Here is a 16,460-nt window from a genome sequence, read left to right on the forward strand (position 1 = left end):
ACGTGAGGTTGGGAAGGGAAGGAGAGCTCATGGAATCATTGGTTGAGTCTGAACTTTGGATTTGAGCCTGGATTGCAATCCTGGCTCCAGCACGTTAGGTACTGATCTTTTCCTGCTCATCTTCCTCGTTTGTAAAATGTGGAAAGTAACACCCACCTCCAAGGGTGTTGAGAAGATAAGAACGCCTAACATATATCGAGTGCTTGTTCTCTGAGCGGTCTTTTGCCAAACTCTGCATATAAAGGGCTGGACCAAGTGCCTGATACAAATTCAGCGGTTAATCATAGTTGCTCATCATCGTTATTATTAGTCCGAGTGAAAAGAGGAGTAGATCCCTTCCTCTTTTATTCCTCCATCAAGTCTCATACATTCCGCGTTTTACACCTACCACACTCTGTTGGGAGTTTTTGACCACATCAATCTCCACTCCTGGACCATAAGCTCTCCGAGGGCTGATACTGTGTTTTATCTGTTTATGATACAGAAGGCTCAGGGGAAGGGGGCAGACAGATATGTGAAGGAGGCGGAGCATATGAACTAATGGCTTGTTAGTTTACGAGGGCATATTAACTCTAGAAAGAGAACTGTTTTTTGTTGAGCAAACATCGGTTGGATGTTTTGGTGGTGAAAAGGTAGGACTCAGAGAGATCGAGAAGGAGGAGAAGGGAGACACAGAAAGCCAAATTATGTTGCCTCTGAAAACGAGAGAGTTGTCCTGAGAGATGGAGGGCAAGTGGGCCCAGCAATGTGGGGACAATCTGGGACTAAACAAGTGTAAAGAGAGATTCCTGGGGGTGGGGGACACTGAAGGATTTTTTTTTTCTTTAAAGAAAAGGGACACCTAATATTAAACTTGAACTTTTTGTGCTACCTGAAATTATTAACAATGACTACTTCGGAGAAACAAGACATAAGATTGTAGGAGTTGGAAAAAATTTCCCTCCTTCCCTCCTAGGTTCTTTGGCTGGTCTAATAATTAAATCAACGTAAGACAGAGGAACAGGAGAAAAACAAATTTAAGTTTGTACATTCAGGAGCCCCATAAAAATACGAGACTCCCAGCAGTCAGGCAACTGAGGCTCATATGCCATCCTGAGCTAAGAAGTGGGTCGGGGTCTGGGTCTCCAAAGGGAAGGGAGACAATTCACAGGGAGATGAGAGCAGACGTTTGCCCCGCCATGCAGATAAGTTTCTCAGATGAAAAAGTGATCTCTGGTAATAGCTCTCTTACTGATACAGGCCCCCTTCTAAATTCTTTCAGACACTTAATACGGAGGGAAAAAATTTTTCCTGAGTCTGCTAGATCTTGATGGCCTTCAGCTCAAAATAATCCACATGCCAATTGGTACATTCCGGGGTGGCCTATTCTGCTCCCCCTCAAGATTCAATTGAAGGTAAAGGGAGATTTTTTTTTTCTGTTTCATCTGATAACTCTCCTGAGCTTTGCCCTTCCCCTTGTTTTTCTATGAGCACATATTTCTCTTGTGATATATTAAAGAATGACTTTGCTGTGCAGACTAAGCGCCCCACTCCCACCCCACCCCCATGATCTGCAATTACACTGGGACACTTTGGTGGGTGGGGGGAAGGACTGAGTAGAAAAGAGTCACATTCCATGCTGAGGTTGACATAGACTGGAGATGAGGTAAGATGCAGGAAAGAATTCAGTCGTAGTGGGAAATCAAAGCAAAAGACTTCAACATAAGCCTCTGGAATCTTCAGAGATATGGTGAATGTAGGAATTGCTTTTCTTTTAAACCAGACATAAAATGAGGGTTAAATCACACGTGTGTGTGTGTGTGTGTGTGTGTGTGTGTGTGCGCGCGCGCGCGTGCGTGCGCGCGTCTTAAATAAGAAAACGGGAATCCAAATTGGCAGGCCTGGAATCCCCAATGAACAGCCAGATCACCTGGGTTTGAATCTCAGTTCAGTCACCTAATATCCACTAAACTGGGATAAGTTACTTCTCTCTGAACCTCAGTTTCCTCAACTGTAAAATGGGGATAATACTATTAGCTGCCTCATAATTTGCAGTGACTTTTAAACAAATCCATGTAAAGTGCTTAGAACAATGGATAACACTTAAGAAGCAAGGAGCATTCACTAGGTAGTAGCTGTGTCTTTTTTAATCTATTTTCAGTGAATGGATGCATGAACTGTCAACTCTGTCAACTGGTGCTCAAAAAAAGTATAGAGAGGCTCCAATACACGCCCTTGAGAACTCTGCCCCTGCTTCACTATCTCTAGCCCATTGCTTCTGGAAGTGAGGTCCCTGGAGTGCATCATCAGCATCACCTGGGAACTTGTTAGATATGCCAACTCTTGGTGCCCAGCCTAGACTTCCTGAATTTCCAGAAGATTTTGGTGCACACTCAAATTTGAGGATCATTGCTCTATTCTCTCCATGGAGGGGCTTCAGAGTACCCCCTGCAGGGTGGATGCCCTTTAAGGCCTTCCTTATAAGTGCCATCTCAACTATATTCAAACTAGCAAAGGTATCCCCAGAAATTATCTCGCCAGCGGTCCCACGTGATAAATGGGCCACAGATCCACTTGGCTTTCACTTTATTTTGGCTTTCCATTTTCTACCTGTGGCCAGACCCAGTTATTTCTCACCTCTCCCTGGTACTGGCTCCCAGTTTTCGCTCCATCCTATCTCCTTCAGAGAGAGAGGGGTGTCAGCGAGGTCTCTTATACAATAACTATCTGCCAAGGATTCCTGACACAAAGGGCTTCCCGGACGCTGGGGAAGGTTCTCGTTTAATCAGCCCCACCCATCCGGTGTTCTAGGACGCAGGCACTCTTCAGGGCCCAGAATCTTGGTTTTCACCATGACATTTACAGAGCAGCTAAGCCTGCCCTTTGAAAAGCGTCCAGGGCTTGGCGGGCAGTAATGAGGCTGGCTGGTCTCCAGCAGCTGGCAAACACTGTGGCACATTAAATGTCACTGCAGGCTTTGTTTGGTTTTAAATTGAAAAATTGCTAGAGTTATGAAAGCTTACAAATCTTGCCTAGAGGAAAAAGACATCCCACCACCACCCCCCTTTTCTGTTTTTCTCCCACAGGCTCCTTTACTAGGGGATGACCAGCCTTCCCCTGCACCCCTATCCTGGCTCATGCCCCAGCCCCACACACACACTAACGGGCCCCCAACAGCCACGGAGCCCATGACCGAGAGCGCGTTTCCAGAACTCCTCTTGCTGGTGGGAAAGAATGTGGCACCATTATTAATTCAAAGCAGATCTGACCTAACTACAGACCTCCACACACATTTTCCCAGGATCTTCTACCCTCCCCTTTTCTTCTCTTCTTCAAAGGAACATTCATGCTTATTTGTATACAAACATCCATCACCTGCAGAGTCCTAGTCCTGGTCTTAAAATGAGAAGGGCACTTGAGGACACTGGGTCTAGACTCTGCTTTCAAGCTGGTAAGTTATTGTCCCCATTGAACACATGACACAGTTGAGGTCCAGAGAGTAAACAACCCGCCTGAAGCCCTACAGAGAGTAAGTGCAGAGCTCACACTCAGCACCTGCCTCTTCGCTCCTCTTCCCTTGATGAACAGAGCCTCCCTCCATCTGGGATCAGACCCCAGAACTACAGGACAGCGCTTTATTCCCTCCTTCCTTTCCAGTGCCAGCCTGTGATCAAGTTTTCTCATATACGATGTCATCAATATAGTTAATCCCAATGTACCATCATCATCTTTGTTCAGCCAACTCCCTTCTGCTGGCACGTTTCAGCCCTGCAGTTTGGACACTCTGCTCTCCATGCAAGTGTGAGCATGTGAGCACCTGCGTGGGGTGATCAGGGAGGGCTCCCGCCCTCCTATTCTATTTGCTAACATTTAGGTCAGAAGTAGGCAAGGTCTGGGATGTTTCATGATGTGACTCTCACCCAACAGGCTTGGAAGCAAATGACTGCCAAGAAGACCAGACCCACAATGGCTGACCTACTGGGGCTGAAAGACTTGAATTCTAAGAGTGGCTGAGACCTTGATCGTACCCCATTTGTCCCACTTAGGCCTTTTGTTTTGTTTTGTTTTAATCCTGGGAGGGGGTAAAAAAAAAAGTTCAAACAAAGAATCCTCTAGTTAGTATGTAGAACCAGGGGTGACCCTAATGGGTCTGTCTTCCCAACCTTCCCAACCTCTCTGCTCCTCCTCCCCCACTGTTAGATCTGTTTGGTACCAACTAGGGGGCTGTGTGAGGTGGGGTGCCCCAGGCTGAGAGGCTTAGTCCTTCAGATTCCAGATTTCATCGGTCTCTTCAGGATTATCGACAGATGTGAAGAACACTATGGTCCCCACCAACTATCAGCTCCTTGTCTTCATAATATTACTGCCTTTTTCCACTCAAAGGCATTTGCATTACAGTGGGAGAGGCAGCCTCTACAATAATAATTTTTCAAAAGATGAATCTCTAATGGTGAATTTCAGGCCTCAGATACAAGCCCAAGAAAAAACTAGGCAATGTCGTCAAAGCACGCAAGCCAGGCTTGATCACAACACAGGTATGAGAGGCTTGAGGGGCAAAGAGGTGGAACGCTCAGTAAGCAAAAGTCACAGAAGTAGACAAGATTTTATTAGCTTCCTCTGTCTTCCTTCTTGTGTGGAAAGTCCCCTGGTTATCATGCAGCCATTCTGTGGTTAACTTTAACATGCATTTATTGAGCTCCTGCTTTGTGCTCTGTCCCCTAACTATTGCCAATGTCTTCATTTCCCCTTTGTCCTCCTCCCCAACAAAATCCTACCCCGCTCTTCTGTCTCCTGCATTCTATTCTCCCCCAATCCTTCCAACCCCACCCCACCACCAAATCTCAGCTGCCCCAAGACTGTCTTGTTTGCAGATGTGAAGAGAAAGGCTGCCCTTGGGGCCAGCACAGGGCCCAGAGAACATCCACACTAGCACAGAGAACCGAGAAATTGGCAGATCAGATACGAGGTTATTTCACGTGCTCTCCACCCTCTCACTAAAGGCAATTCCAGAGCACTTCTCTGGTGATGAAAGAAGAGTCAGGAAGATCCCTGACTTCTTCACCGTTCTCCTGAGTTAAGGAGATTGTATCCAGGGAGCCTCTTCTCATTTCTAACCTAAACCTCAGTGGCAGGCAAGTTTTATGGAGAGACCAGGTTTCCTTCTAGCCTTCACAGATGCACTTTTTTCCATCAGCCACTTGCATGCGGCTCTCTTTGGAAGGGTGAATATAGAGGGGGGGGAGCTTATTTAAGCATTGAGGAAACTCAAGTCCATAAAACAGGGCTCTGGCTCTTAAAATCTGGGCCAATGAACGTCAGAAAAAATGTCACTGGCATGTGGGTCAGTTTAACAAAATGTGTGGGTACTTTGGCCTTGGACCTCTGCACGAGCACTTCCTTTGCACCGCTAACACTGAAGTCAATGGCATCCCCCAGCCGCTGCCATGCAGATCCAAGGCTGGACAGGAAGCATCAGTGTACATCCCACAGAACATCAGGGCCCGAATGGTCCCTTAGCAAGGATTGTTCCCAACCTCCGTATTGGGGGCCATCTGGCTAGACTGGCCCACCTTTATGAATGGGCAGTGAGTGTCTTACACTAGGAAAATGTCCTTCACTGGAAAAAGGTAGCTGAGCTATGTATACAGTCAAGTTCAAGCTTCTCTGCATGGCGTTTGAGGTTATCCATCTTGCCTCACCTGTCACCACTCCCTGCCTCACACTTTGTGCTCCAACAATACTAAACCATCCCTAGGCCCCTTGCACTCTTGCCTCAGTGCCTTTGTGCAGGCTGGCCTTGATTGGGATGTCCTGTTTCCCCCTCCACCAAGGTATACCTGGGTAACTTCTACCTACCAGTGATAGTTCAACTGCACTATCACTGCCTTTAGAAGCTTGGCTATGGCTGTGATTATGAATGTGGTGGCCTCCCAAACCAAACAGACCTAGAGTCAAATCTCTGTTCGTTTTTAAGTCACATTACCTCCCTAAACCTCAGTTTTCTCATCTATAAAATGGGAGTAATCACACCAAACTTCCAGGAGTTGTAAGAGGAAGCTATAAAGTGTTCAGTATCATAGGTGGCACATAGTGAGCACTAAGATTTAATAGCCATTCTCACTGTCTCCTGATTTCTCCTCTCTGCCCTCCCATCCTAGACTAGGATGGCGCCTCTCTCTATCACAATCCTTTTATGCATGTGCTATCTTTCAATCTGCCTTACTGAAGAGTAATTTATATACATGTACCCATTTTAAATGCATGGTTTGACAAGTTTTGACAAAGTAGATATCTGGGCATACCTGTGCATATAGAACATTTCCATCACTCCTAAAGATTTCCTTATGACACTCCCCAGGTAATCCTCACACCTGTACCGCTGGGCTCAGGCAACCACTGATCTCTTTCTATTGCTAGAGATGATATTGTCTTTCCTAGAGCTTCATATAAATTAAATCATACACTCTATACTTCTTTGTGTTTCATTCACTCAACCGAATGGTGTGAGGTCCTTTGCATGCATCAGTAGTTGGTTCCTTATTGCCTAGCTTTTAGCTCTATTATAATTTAGCTGATTCCTCCACTAGACTGTGAGGCCCTCAAAGATTCCATCTTTTCCTTCTTTGGTTCCCAGGTAGGCCCTCAATAAATGTTAGAGGGGAGAAGAGTGAGAGGAAGCGAGGGAGCTGCGATGAGGATTGGCTAAGGTCATGGCTGCAGCCTTGCACCTTGCCCATCCCTGGAGGCAGCACTCATGTCCCCAGCAGAACCCCATCTGCAAGCACTTACAGCAGCCAGTCCACAGCCACCAGCAGGCTGATGTCCTCCGTTGGCAGGCCCACCGCCGTCAGTATGAGGAGCATGGTGACCAGCCCAGCACTGGGGATACTGGCTGCGCCGACGCTCGCCAGCGTGGCGGTGAGACTGTGAAAACAGAGAAGGCCAGGTCATGAGAAGGGAAAGAGGCCTTGCCAAAACCATCTCCGGTAATTTTAAGCTCTAATTTTCCCAGCAGTCACAAAATCCCTTTTCCTTCCCAAGAAATAGAGAAATGTAGACTACGAAGACCCAAGAATTAGGGTCTGTTTGGATTCTGCTCAACTGTGATGGAGGCTTATAATTTCATGGATTGGAACCTTATCCCCATTATCATATCCAGTTAGCCTAAAATATCATAGGGCTCAACGAAGGTAAGCATGGCTCTAAAAACAGGTTAGGAAATATTAAAGAAGAAAATCAAATCACCCCTAATCCTCCCATGGGAGCACCACTGCATTCATTTGTGCTGAGGCCTTTATGTCTCTGTGAGCACCAGAGACTTTGGGACTATGTGGCAAGAGTCTGAGAAGACCATTGCCAATACTAACATAAGAACTCAAAATAGCAAATATCCAGACCCAACTGAGTGGACAGTGGGGGAACAAATCAACAGATTCCAAATGACATTAAGCTTCAGACGCCTGGACATTTCATCATGGACCTGGAAAAACCATTATTCAGAGTGTGCCAAAAAGTAATAATGAAATCCCAAGGTTTTCTTTTTGAAGAATCTCATCATTTGCTTTCCAAGCAATACCAAGGGTACACGCAACACCATTTTGAAGTTGTCTCTGGAAGAGGGTTTAATCTAAGGTTCAAGCTCCCTGTTGCGACACCAAGGGCCTTTGTGGCCCAGCAAAGGGCAGTGCCTTTTTCTCCTCCTTTCTGGATGTCATTTATAAACGCTGTCATTTCTAAATGGAAGGATGCTTCTGAAAACACAGATTCCCAATTTGCTTTTGAGTATTGAGAATGGGGGCTGATTTCTTTGCAGTAATAACATTCTAGAGTTTTTAGAGTAGCTCCTCCAGCTCCAAACAAAGAATCAGGCTCCTAAACTGGCTTAACCAAGTCTAGACCATCAATATGACCAAGCACAGAATCCTGGGATCTTACAGTTGGGAGGGACCTGAATTTATCTAATCCCACATATGAAGAAATGAAAGCTCCAGGTTCTTTTGTGGTTTGCATTGTTTTTCCATATTGCCATCCTTCAATAGTTAGGCTTATTACAGTGAAGACGCCTCTCTGCAGGGATCTACAGAATGCATCTGTGCTCTTTCCTACCTCACCAATATGAAGCTGGTGTCAGGGTTTACAGAACTCCATTTTCCTTGGATTCATCTGGGTCATTGGAGGCAGCAGCGTGCTGTGGTTATCATTGACGGTTCTGGAGTTGAACGACCTGGGTTCAGATCCCACTTCTGCCACTTATTAAACCACATAACTTTGGGCAACCTAACCTCTTTGTGCTTTGATTCCCTTATCTGTAATAAAGGGGATAACAACTGTGTCTCACTCATGAGGTCCTCAGAAACTAATAAATAAAAAACACTTAGAAGAGGACAGGCACATTGCCACCCCCTAATAAATGTTAATTATTCTTCTTATGAGGAAATCTCCACAGGGTGAGGTTGCTTTACAATAGAAACTTCCCTAAAGCCCCAAGGGCTGGAAGGTGGGAACTCTCAGCCATTTCCCTGACATGGATAAAGCACCAAGGAAGGGAAATTTCCCATGTTCCAATGATCTTGGATTCAACCGTTTTATTCACAACATCAGTGGCTTCTGTTATGAGTCGCTCTTACACAACCCTTTGTACTGTGGCCACATTGCATGGTCACCTCTTGGGGTGTGTGACAAATCCTATAAAGAGAATGCTTCCTGGCAGTTGGTTCCTCCACCCTAATCATGCCCTCATGGGCAGAGTGTCTGTGCAATTCTAAATCCTGCGGTAGCTCCCTGGGCAGTGATCTCCCCTCAACCCTTTTATCCCTTTCTGCTTTTCCTGTCCTTCCCCACCCTGGCTCACTTCTCTAGCACTGGTTCTTGGATCCTGTGCAAGGTACTGAACATAGGTGATCACAAAACCTCGCAGTAGCCCTGCAAGACTCATAGGGTAGTACCTGTTTTCCACATGAGGAATCCATGGATCAGATGGGTGGAGATATGTAGGGTCACATAGTTTGAACATGGTCTGCTGGGATTTGAACACCTGTCGACTTGATTCCAATGCCAGGCTGGCTCCTGATGTCCCTTGTTCCCTCCTCCCCACATTGAAAACTCTATGAATGAATGAATCCCAATCACTTGGTCACTGGTCCATTTTCCCATCTCTTAAGTTCTCATCTAATAGTGTGAAATTAATGGGAAGTGTGGTTGCCTTCAAGACCAAGAATTCAGAGACCAGAAATTATCTTTGCTTGGCTTCAAAACAAGGGACTTCGTTAAGGAGCTCTTTTCATTTTTGAATTTTAAAGGAAGGAAGGTTGCAGTCTGACATGCAATCTGTTAGGACATAGTTTAGAAGGCTCGATACTCTGACCTGAAGCATGCTTTCCCTCACTACATCACGGTCACATTTTTCTTTCATATTCTAGGAGCATTGTATTTTATTGAACATTACTAACAGTAGCAATATTAGTAGCTAACATTTATTGGCAGGTGACTGTGTAGCAGACAGAATGTTCCCAATGCCCCTGGAATGTGTGATTATTGTCCCCATTATACAGAAGAGGAAACTGAGGGTCCCTTATAGTACTGCTATGAGCTGAGTTGTGTCCCCCCAAAATTCACTTGGTGAAGCCCCCCTCTCCGTGGCCTTTGGGAGGTAATTAGGTCAGGAAGGTGGACCTCTCATGATGGAGACATAAGAGAGCTATCAATCTCCATGCACCAAGGAAAGGCCATGTGTGCAAACAGTGAGAAGGCGGTCATATGCAAGCCGGGAAGAGGGTATTCATCAGGACCTGAATTTGCCAGCACCTTGATCTTGTCCTTCTCAGCCCCCAGGACTGTAAGAAATAACGTCTGCTGTTTCAGTCATCCAGTCTATATGGCATTTTGCTATAGCAGCCTGAGCTGACAAAGGCAAATATATAATTTATAGGGTGGTTGTGAGAATTAGATAAATTAATATAAGCAAGTAGGTGTGATTTTTAAGTTTATGGAGAAGTAATGTGTTTTTAATGACCTCTTGGGAAAGTGTTCTTTCTGAATTTTTAAATGATGACTACATATGGTAAAAATAGCTTTAGTATAAACAAAAATACATACTATTTATTTGTAATGAAATGTTTTATGTTGTATTGAGGAATCTCTTCCTTCCAGTATTTCATCATTTTTTGCCATCACCCCCTGGAATGCTAAAAGGAACATATTTTAATGAAAGAAAAACTAGATCCAGAGACAGATGACGTCAGCCCCGGTTACAGCGCCACTGGCTCATTACTAATGGTGTTAGTCTTGGATAAGCTTCCAAGCCCTTGAAGCCTGTGCTTCCTCATCTATTAAATGGGCATAGAAATAACTGCCTTGCAATATCACAGGGTTATTAAAATTCAAATAATACCAAGTTCCAAAGCAATTTCATATGTGCAACACAAACAGAAGGTGTTATCATGATCTTGCGTGCAATCTTTTCCCTTTGAGACTGCCAATAATTCCTCTTCTCTGTCTTTTACTTCATCAGCTTTCTTCTAGGAGAATGGAAATTCAAGGGGCCCCTGTCAAATGGAGTTAGTGTGGAAGGGGATAGGGTAAAAGGTTGTTTCAGTGCTTTACCTCACCCACTCCACTCACCTCACAGTCACAATCTGGCCTCCATCCAGGACAACACCATTCATTTGGGCAATAAAGATGGCGGCCACTGCTTCATAAAGGGCTGTACCATCCATGTTAATGGTTGCTCCGACTGGGAGGACAAATCTGGTCACACGCTTATCAATCCCCAGATTTTCTTCCAGGCAACGGAAGGTGACAGGCAAAGTTCCAGCACTAAGGGAGGGAGGGAGGGAGGGAGGGAGGGAGAAAAAGAGGGAAAGGGAGAGAGAGAGAGAGAGAGAGAGAGAGAGAGAGAGAGAGAGTTAGGTCCATGGTAAAGGAACAGGACAAAGCACAAACTGGAATGCCACCACAAAGTTTTTGTTCTTTTGTTCCAATCAAGCAATGTGACATGCAGAAAAGAAGTGTCTGGAGCCAAATTAAAAACCAGCAATTTGGAGGCTCAAATTCAATCTTATTAAGATTCTAATAGGCACCAAAATATTTTTGTTGGTTCTGGTTTTTGAGATCTACTCAGAGCTTCAAGTTCTCTTTTTCCTTTCGTCACTGTTTCCATCTTGGATTAATATTGAAGCCCATCTAATTGCCCACATTAATTGGGCTGCAAGAAAAAAAATGCGTCAGAAAAGAATCAGCTGTCAACAGAGAAATGGAATGAGGAATTTTTGAATGACCTGTAATTTCATGCTAGAAATGCTGTTTTCAACAAGATGACTACATGGGTTGCATCTAGCCCCTGGGAATTGCCCTGAGCTGGGCCTGCTAATTTTTAGAATTCTGGACAAACATGTTAAGCACCACTCAGACTTAACCAGAGCTTCTAGCAATTCACTGGGGACCCTAACCAACAGTCTAACTCCTTGATAAATGGTCACTGGCCAACTCTACAGTTTTTCGACTGACATACAGCAGAAAAGCACGTTATTTGATAGCTAATCAAAGACCCAGTATGGAGTGACTTCACTCACACTCCTTCCAGGTGTGGGAAGCAAATTAATGACCACATGACCCAGCCTCAAAAGTCAAAACTCCTGACATGTTCATGTGTCTTCTAAAATAGGAGACCTGTAAAGACAAGGGTTATTGATGCCAGAATATTATTTCCACGTGGGTAGAGGTTCATGGTAGAGTAGGTGGATTGGCTTCAAAAATTAAGTAACATGGAAAGCAATGCTGAACAGTCAAACTGCCATGGGAGTGCTTTGTGGTTCATTCTCTTGTTTGGGTGTCCCCCCCCCTACTCAAACCAACAAAGTACTTTTTTTCTCTCTTGCATTTATATCCTTAGTCATAACTAGTCAGAATTAGGGCTCCAGCCAAGCTGGACATAGACACCTGCAGAGTTTTGGTTTCACAGAGAGCAGGAGAGACCATTAGTTTCAGGGAAGCCAATGAAATACAGAACCAAGGAAATAGAAACTCTAAAATTAGGGTCACCTAAATCTGCATTTTATCAAATGCTTATGGGTCGACAAGGTCCTACTATTGGGTTGTCGGAAAAGTCATGACATATTTTTTCTATGTTTTTTTGTTGCAAAAATGTGTTATGACTTTTCCAACAACCCAATACAACCGTAGGGAAGCCAGAGTCATCGTAAGGAACGTGCTTTGTGATATCAGGTCAGGGCTCTTCTCACACCTCCTCCTTGGTCTTAGGTGGGCTGAAGAAATGAATGTTTGGAGAATTTGGGGTCTGGTCTCCTTCTCATGTGGGGATGCCATTGTGCCTGGCTGGCTGCCCCAGCATTTTTTTAATGAGAAGTTAGTGTCCCTTTATTCCTCTCGCCCTTCCCTGACCTTTCCTAGGACCACTTTGAAGGGTTGCCAGGACACCATGCCTGGTCTGAAATGGCTGCTCAGTTGTGGTTGTTGGCTGGGATTCTCAATGGTATGAATCTAAGGACAGTCCTCTAAGAGGACTGGAATACATTAATTTTTATTATTGCATCCATCTTCCCAAAATGTCATCAAAGAGGTCTTGAAACAATTAAATAGATTGGGAGAAATAATTGATAAGGCATGAAAATGCCCTCAGTTTCTATACTGAACATGCTTTATGTCTTAAAAATCCATATACACCCAACCAATTGAAACTGGGAATTGAGCATTTTAACTCTTTTGTGTCCTTCCCACCTTCTGATATTGGTTTTTGGGCTCCTACCTCAATGTCCACATGACCGTCTTCAAGTGTTGCTAATAATAACTATCAGATACTTGATATTTTCCCCCCCTCCCCTCCTAGATTAGCTTTAATAGCATGCACTGAAGTTGGAGGGAGGCAGAGAAGTGTGTCCCAGGCCATTACCCCTTCATCCTCCTCCCTAACACCAGCCTCTGTGCTCACTGAGAAAAGAGGTCAACCCCTCTCCACATCCCCATTCACTACCAGGTCAAAGGAGGTGAAAAGGATATTTTGCAGGTTGTCCCGGGGCTTTGCATTTTTTCCCTCCAGTCTTGATGGCACAGTTAATTCTTAGTACGTGACTCCTGCCACCCTGACATTTTTTTCTTGAGTTTTTTCTTTAAAAAAAAATCCACATCCACATTTTAACTGAAGATTAAAACCACATTTTTTTCCAAATAAAATACAGGGTAAAGGGGAGAAATGGGTCTAACATTTGTGACCTTGGTAAAAAAATGCAAGCATTTATCTGACTTAAACACAAATTTGGGCCACCCATATGTCTTTAACATTTACCTAGTCTATAAAGGTATTGGGATAATTGTCTACTTATTCAAAGAAAATAAAGTAATAATATTTTTGACCTAGTTTAAAGATCAAAACCATAAAGGTATTGGAAGAAAACGTAAAGTAGTATTTTATCATCTTTCTTGATGATCCTGAGCAAAATCAAAATTCTAAATACTAAAGGAAAACAGTGAGAACTTCAACAACATACAAATCAAAAGCTTCTAATGGAAAAAAGTATTATAAATTTTTAAGACAAATGCCAAGTAGAGAGGGACATTATTTTTAACGTGACATATGAGATAATATTTTGATACATGAAGAGAGTTGAGAACTAATCAGGAAAGGATGAATATCCCAACAGGAAATTAAGATCACAAACAATTCCCAGGGTGAGGGAGGACAGGGCAAGATGGTAAATAAAAAGACAGAAAGATGCTTCCCCTCACTCATGATTAAAGCAATGAAATTCAATGGGATCATTTTTCACCAATAAGACTGGAAAGTATTAAAGTGACTGATAATAGCCCATGCTGGTGAGTAGGTGGTGAAAGGCATACTCACACCCACATAGTGGGGATTTAAACTGATGTACTTTCCTGAGTAGCAATCTGGTGATATGTTTTAAAACTGTCAATATGCTTACCATTGGATTCAGAAATTCCACTTTTAGAAATTTATCCTGAGGGGATCATCAGACAAACTTGCAGAGATATATTTACAAGGATGCGTAAAACAGCTCAGTTTAATAGACATGCCTTAAATGTACGTCACGGAGTAGAGATGGGGGTTGTACTGTAGTACATACAGTGTACTATTATGCAGTTTTAAAAATAGAAAGATCTGTATTGACAGATATAACTTTTACCATATGTCGATCAATTAAAAATAGCAGCTTACAATATCTATACATTGTAAGAACTGGACAGATATATAACTGCAAAGATTAACTAAAAGGTAACTGTCAGTTATCACTGGTGATAGAACAGCAGGTGATGTTCATTTTCTCCTTCAAAATTTTGTTTATCATTTGAACTATTTCACATTGAGCAAATACTATGTTCATAATCAGAAAACAAAACTAACACTCAACATAATTGTTTTTACATTTGGGGGAAAAATATTTACTTTTTCACTAAAGAGAGAGAATCTTTATGGATAGAGATACTTAGCCATAGGACATTGATAGCACCCCAAAAAGAAAAGAGCAAATTTGGGAGTGTTTCCCTCCACCTTGGGAAACTGAGTACAGAATCTATATTCCCAGGACAGTATATATCTTAGATTTTTCCTGAAACCCTACATTCTACTAGTATCACAGTCTCATTAATTTGCAAGATGGAAATGTAATTTGGCTTCCTAGGCAGTCACTATTTGCCTGTTAGGTCACTTAAGCAAAACCTGACTGCCTGCTCAGTCGCCTTGGAACAGCAGCCCCCCTGTGTCATGGAGCGGTCACCTCCCTGGTGGTGCATGGTCACCGGCTCTGCAGAAGGAACTGACAACCTGTGACTCCAGAGGTAACGCTGAGCTATGGGTTTGCTTCCTTCCTGCCAAGTGCTTATGACCTCAGTCTTTTGTCTGTGACTCGAGGATATGTTTGCGGAAATACAAACTATAGCAGGCTAAGAGAATAAAACTCTTTTAGTCTTTGAAATTATAAATTGCTGGGCATTTCTTACATATTTGTTCTTGTTTGTTTGTTTTTGGTAAATCCAGTCCGAGGTAATATCAAAAAAATTTTTTTTCTCTGCCTATCTCTGGAGGCTTTGTGGGCTTCTGGGGCACCAGAACTAGGTCATAAAGAAGAAACTGACTCCCAGTCAATGTCAAGTCAAATCAATGCCAGCCTGATTTTCTCAAAATCAATGGAGCAGAATGACCCATTAGAGGTTCATACATAGGTCCGAGATTGACTAATTTCTGGTTTGCTTGAAAAACCTCACCTAATATACCATTTACCCTGTAAAAGCTCATTCTCCTACTTTTGAAACATTACTACAATAGAATGATATTTTGTGACAGCATTTTTCAAATCACAGGTAAGAGAATTTCTTACATAGGGTAACATCCTGTTGTACCATTTTGGAAAACATTTAAAACAAAACTAAACTAATGCTGTATGTGGCAAATTAGGCATGTAAATGAATAACATGCATTTATCCTTGAAATTTAATGAGATCATATTTTCAGCACAGTTGCCTACCAGCAAAAATGTTCACCAGAAAGATCAGAAGTTCCTAGAAGGAACCAAAGATACAAAGGATTCACCTTTTTTCAAAAATATTTTAATAAAATGTGGAAAGTGTTCTCATTGAACTTTGTGATTGGAGGATTTTGAAAAAGAGGAAGTGGCAAAGAGGATAAAAGAGTGAGCAGAGAAAAAGAAAGGTAATTCCTTGCGTGTTCTACCTGGAAGCGGTACCCAGAGCAGTGATCCAAGCTTGGAAAATGCCAGCAAAAAAGGAGAAAGGGTTTTTCCTGGTCACTACAAAGTAAATCAAGGGGAGGAAAATGCCCCCATGGATGATGAGGCCCACAATCACCGTGACCATGTACATCCCCAGTTGCCGAGCAACCACTTCTAAGTCCTTGATTGCAATGATCTTCCCACAGATTAGGCAGGCAATACCCAGGGGAGAGTACCTGAAAAACATAAAAGAAAAAAACAAACAAACAAAAAAACCACTGAAGCAATCATTATGGGATTCAGAACTTACATCTGGGCCCTCGTATGTTACTGCACCCTGTTGAAAACCCTTTGCATTTCTGTACAAAGAGTTTTGCTGAAAGAGGGCCATCAGATCCAGTAGATGCTACACTTTACTACAGTCTAACTGCGTTATCTGAGATCTGTCCCATGTATCTGGTGGCCCCTGCTCTGATGAAAAATCCAAAGGCAAATTTTGTTGTTCGGCAGATTTTTAGGAATAGGGCAGACACGCTTTACCACCTCTTAGCTAAGCACCAAGCTAAAAGTTGATGAGATGCACAGGTTAAGTCTTTGAGAATCTTGTTGGATTTGTCTTTCCACAGTTCCTTCATTGAAATTTGGGAACAAATTTTGAGCTTCTCAGAAGGCTCATTAGAGTTTCGCCAAGCTATAAATTGATGTTTTGTAAATTTGCTTTGTTTTTGCTTTGCAAGTTAGGAAATATATTTAAAAGGACAGAGAGAGAAAGAGAGAGAG

At 43.2% G+C, this 16,460-nt stretch overlaps 1 protein-coding gene across 3 annotated transcripts in view; it reads right to left on the reverse strand.

Moving 5' to 3' along the window:
• The window catches only part of SLC1A2 (solute carrier family 1 member 2), a 138,460-nt gene that overhangs the window by 10,332 nt on the left and 111,668 nt on the right, over positions 1-16,460 (reverse strand). For all 3 annotated transcript variants that reach the window (XM_019639507.1, XM_019639508.1, XM_019639509.1), the window contains exons 7-9: positions 15,683-15,916; positions 10,600-10,794; positions 6,769-6,903 (exon numbers count right to left, since the gene is read on the reverse strand). In XM_019639507.1, the coding sequence (XP_019495052.1) occupies positions 6,769-6,903; positions 10,600-10,794; positions 15,683-15,916 (564 nt within the window). The remainder of the gene's footprint in view (positions 1-6,768; positions 6,904-10,599; positions 10,795-15,682; positions 15,917-16,460) is intronic.

Source organism: Hipposideros armiger, unplaced genomic scaffold (genome assembly GCF_001890085.2).
Source record: "Hipposideros armiger isolate ML-2016 unplaced genomic scaffold, ASM189008v1 scaffold_44, whole genome shotgun sequence".
In the NCBI taxonomy this organism is placed as follows: Eukaryota; Metazoa; Chordata; class Mammalia; order Chiroptera; family Hipposideridae; genus Hipposideros; species Hipposideros armiger.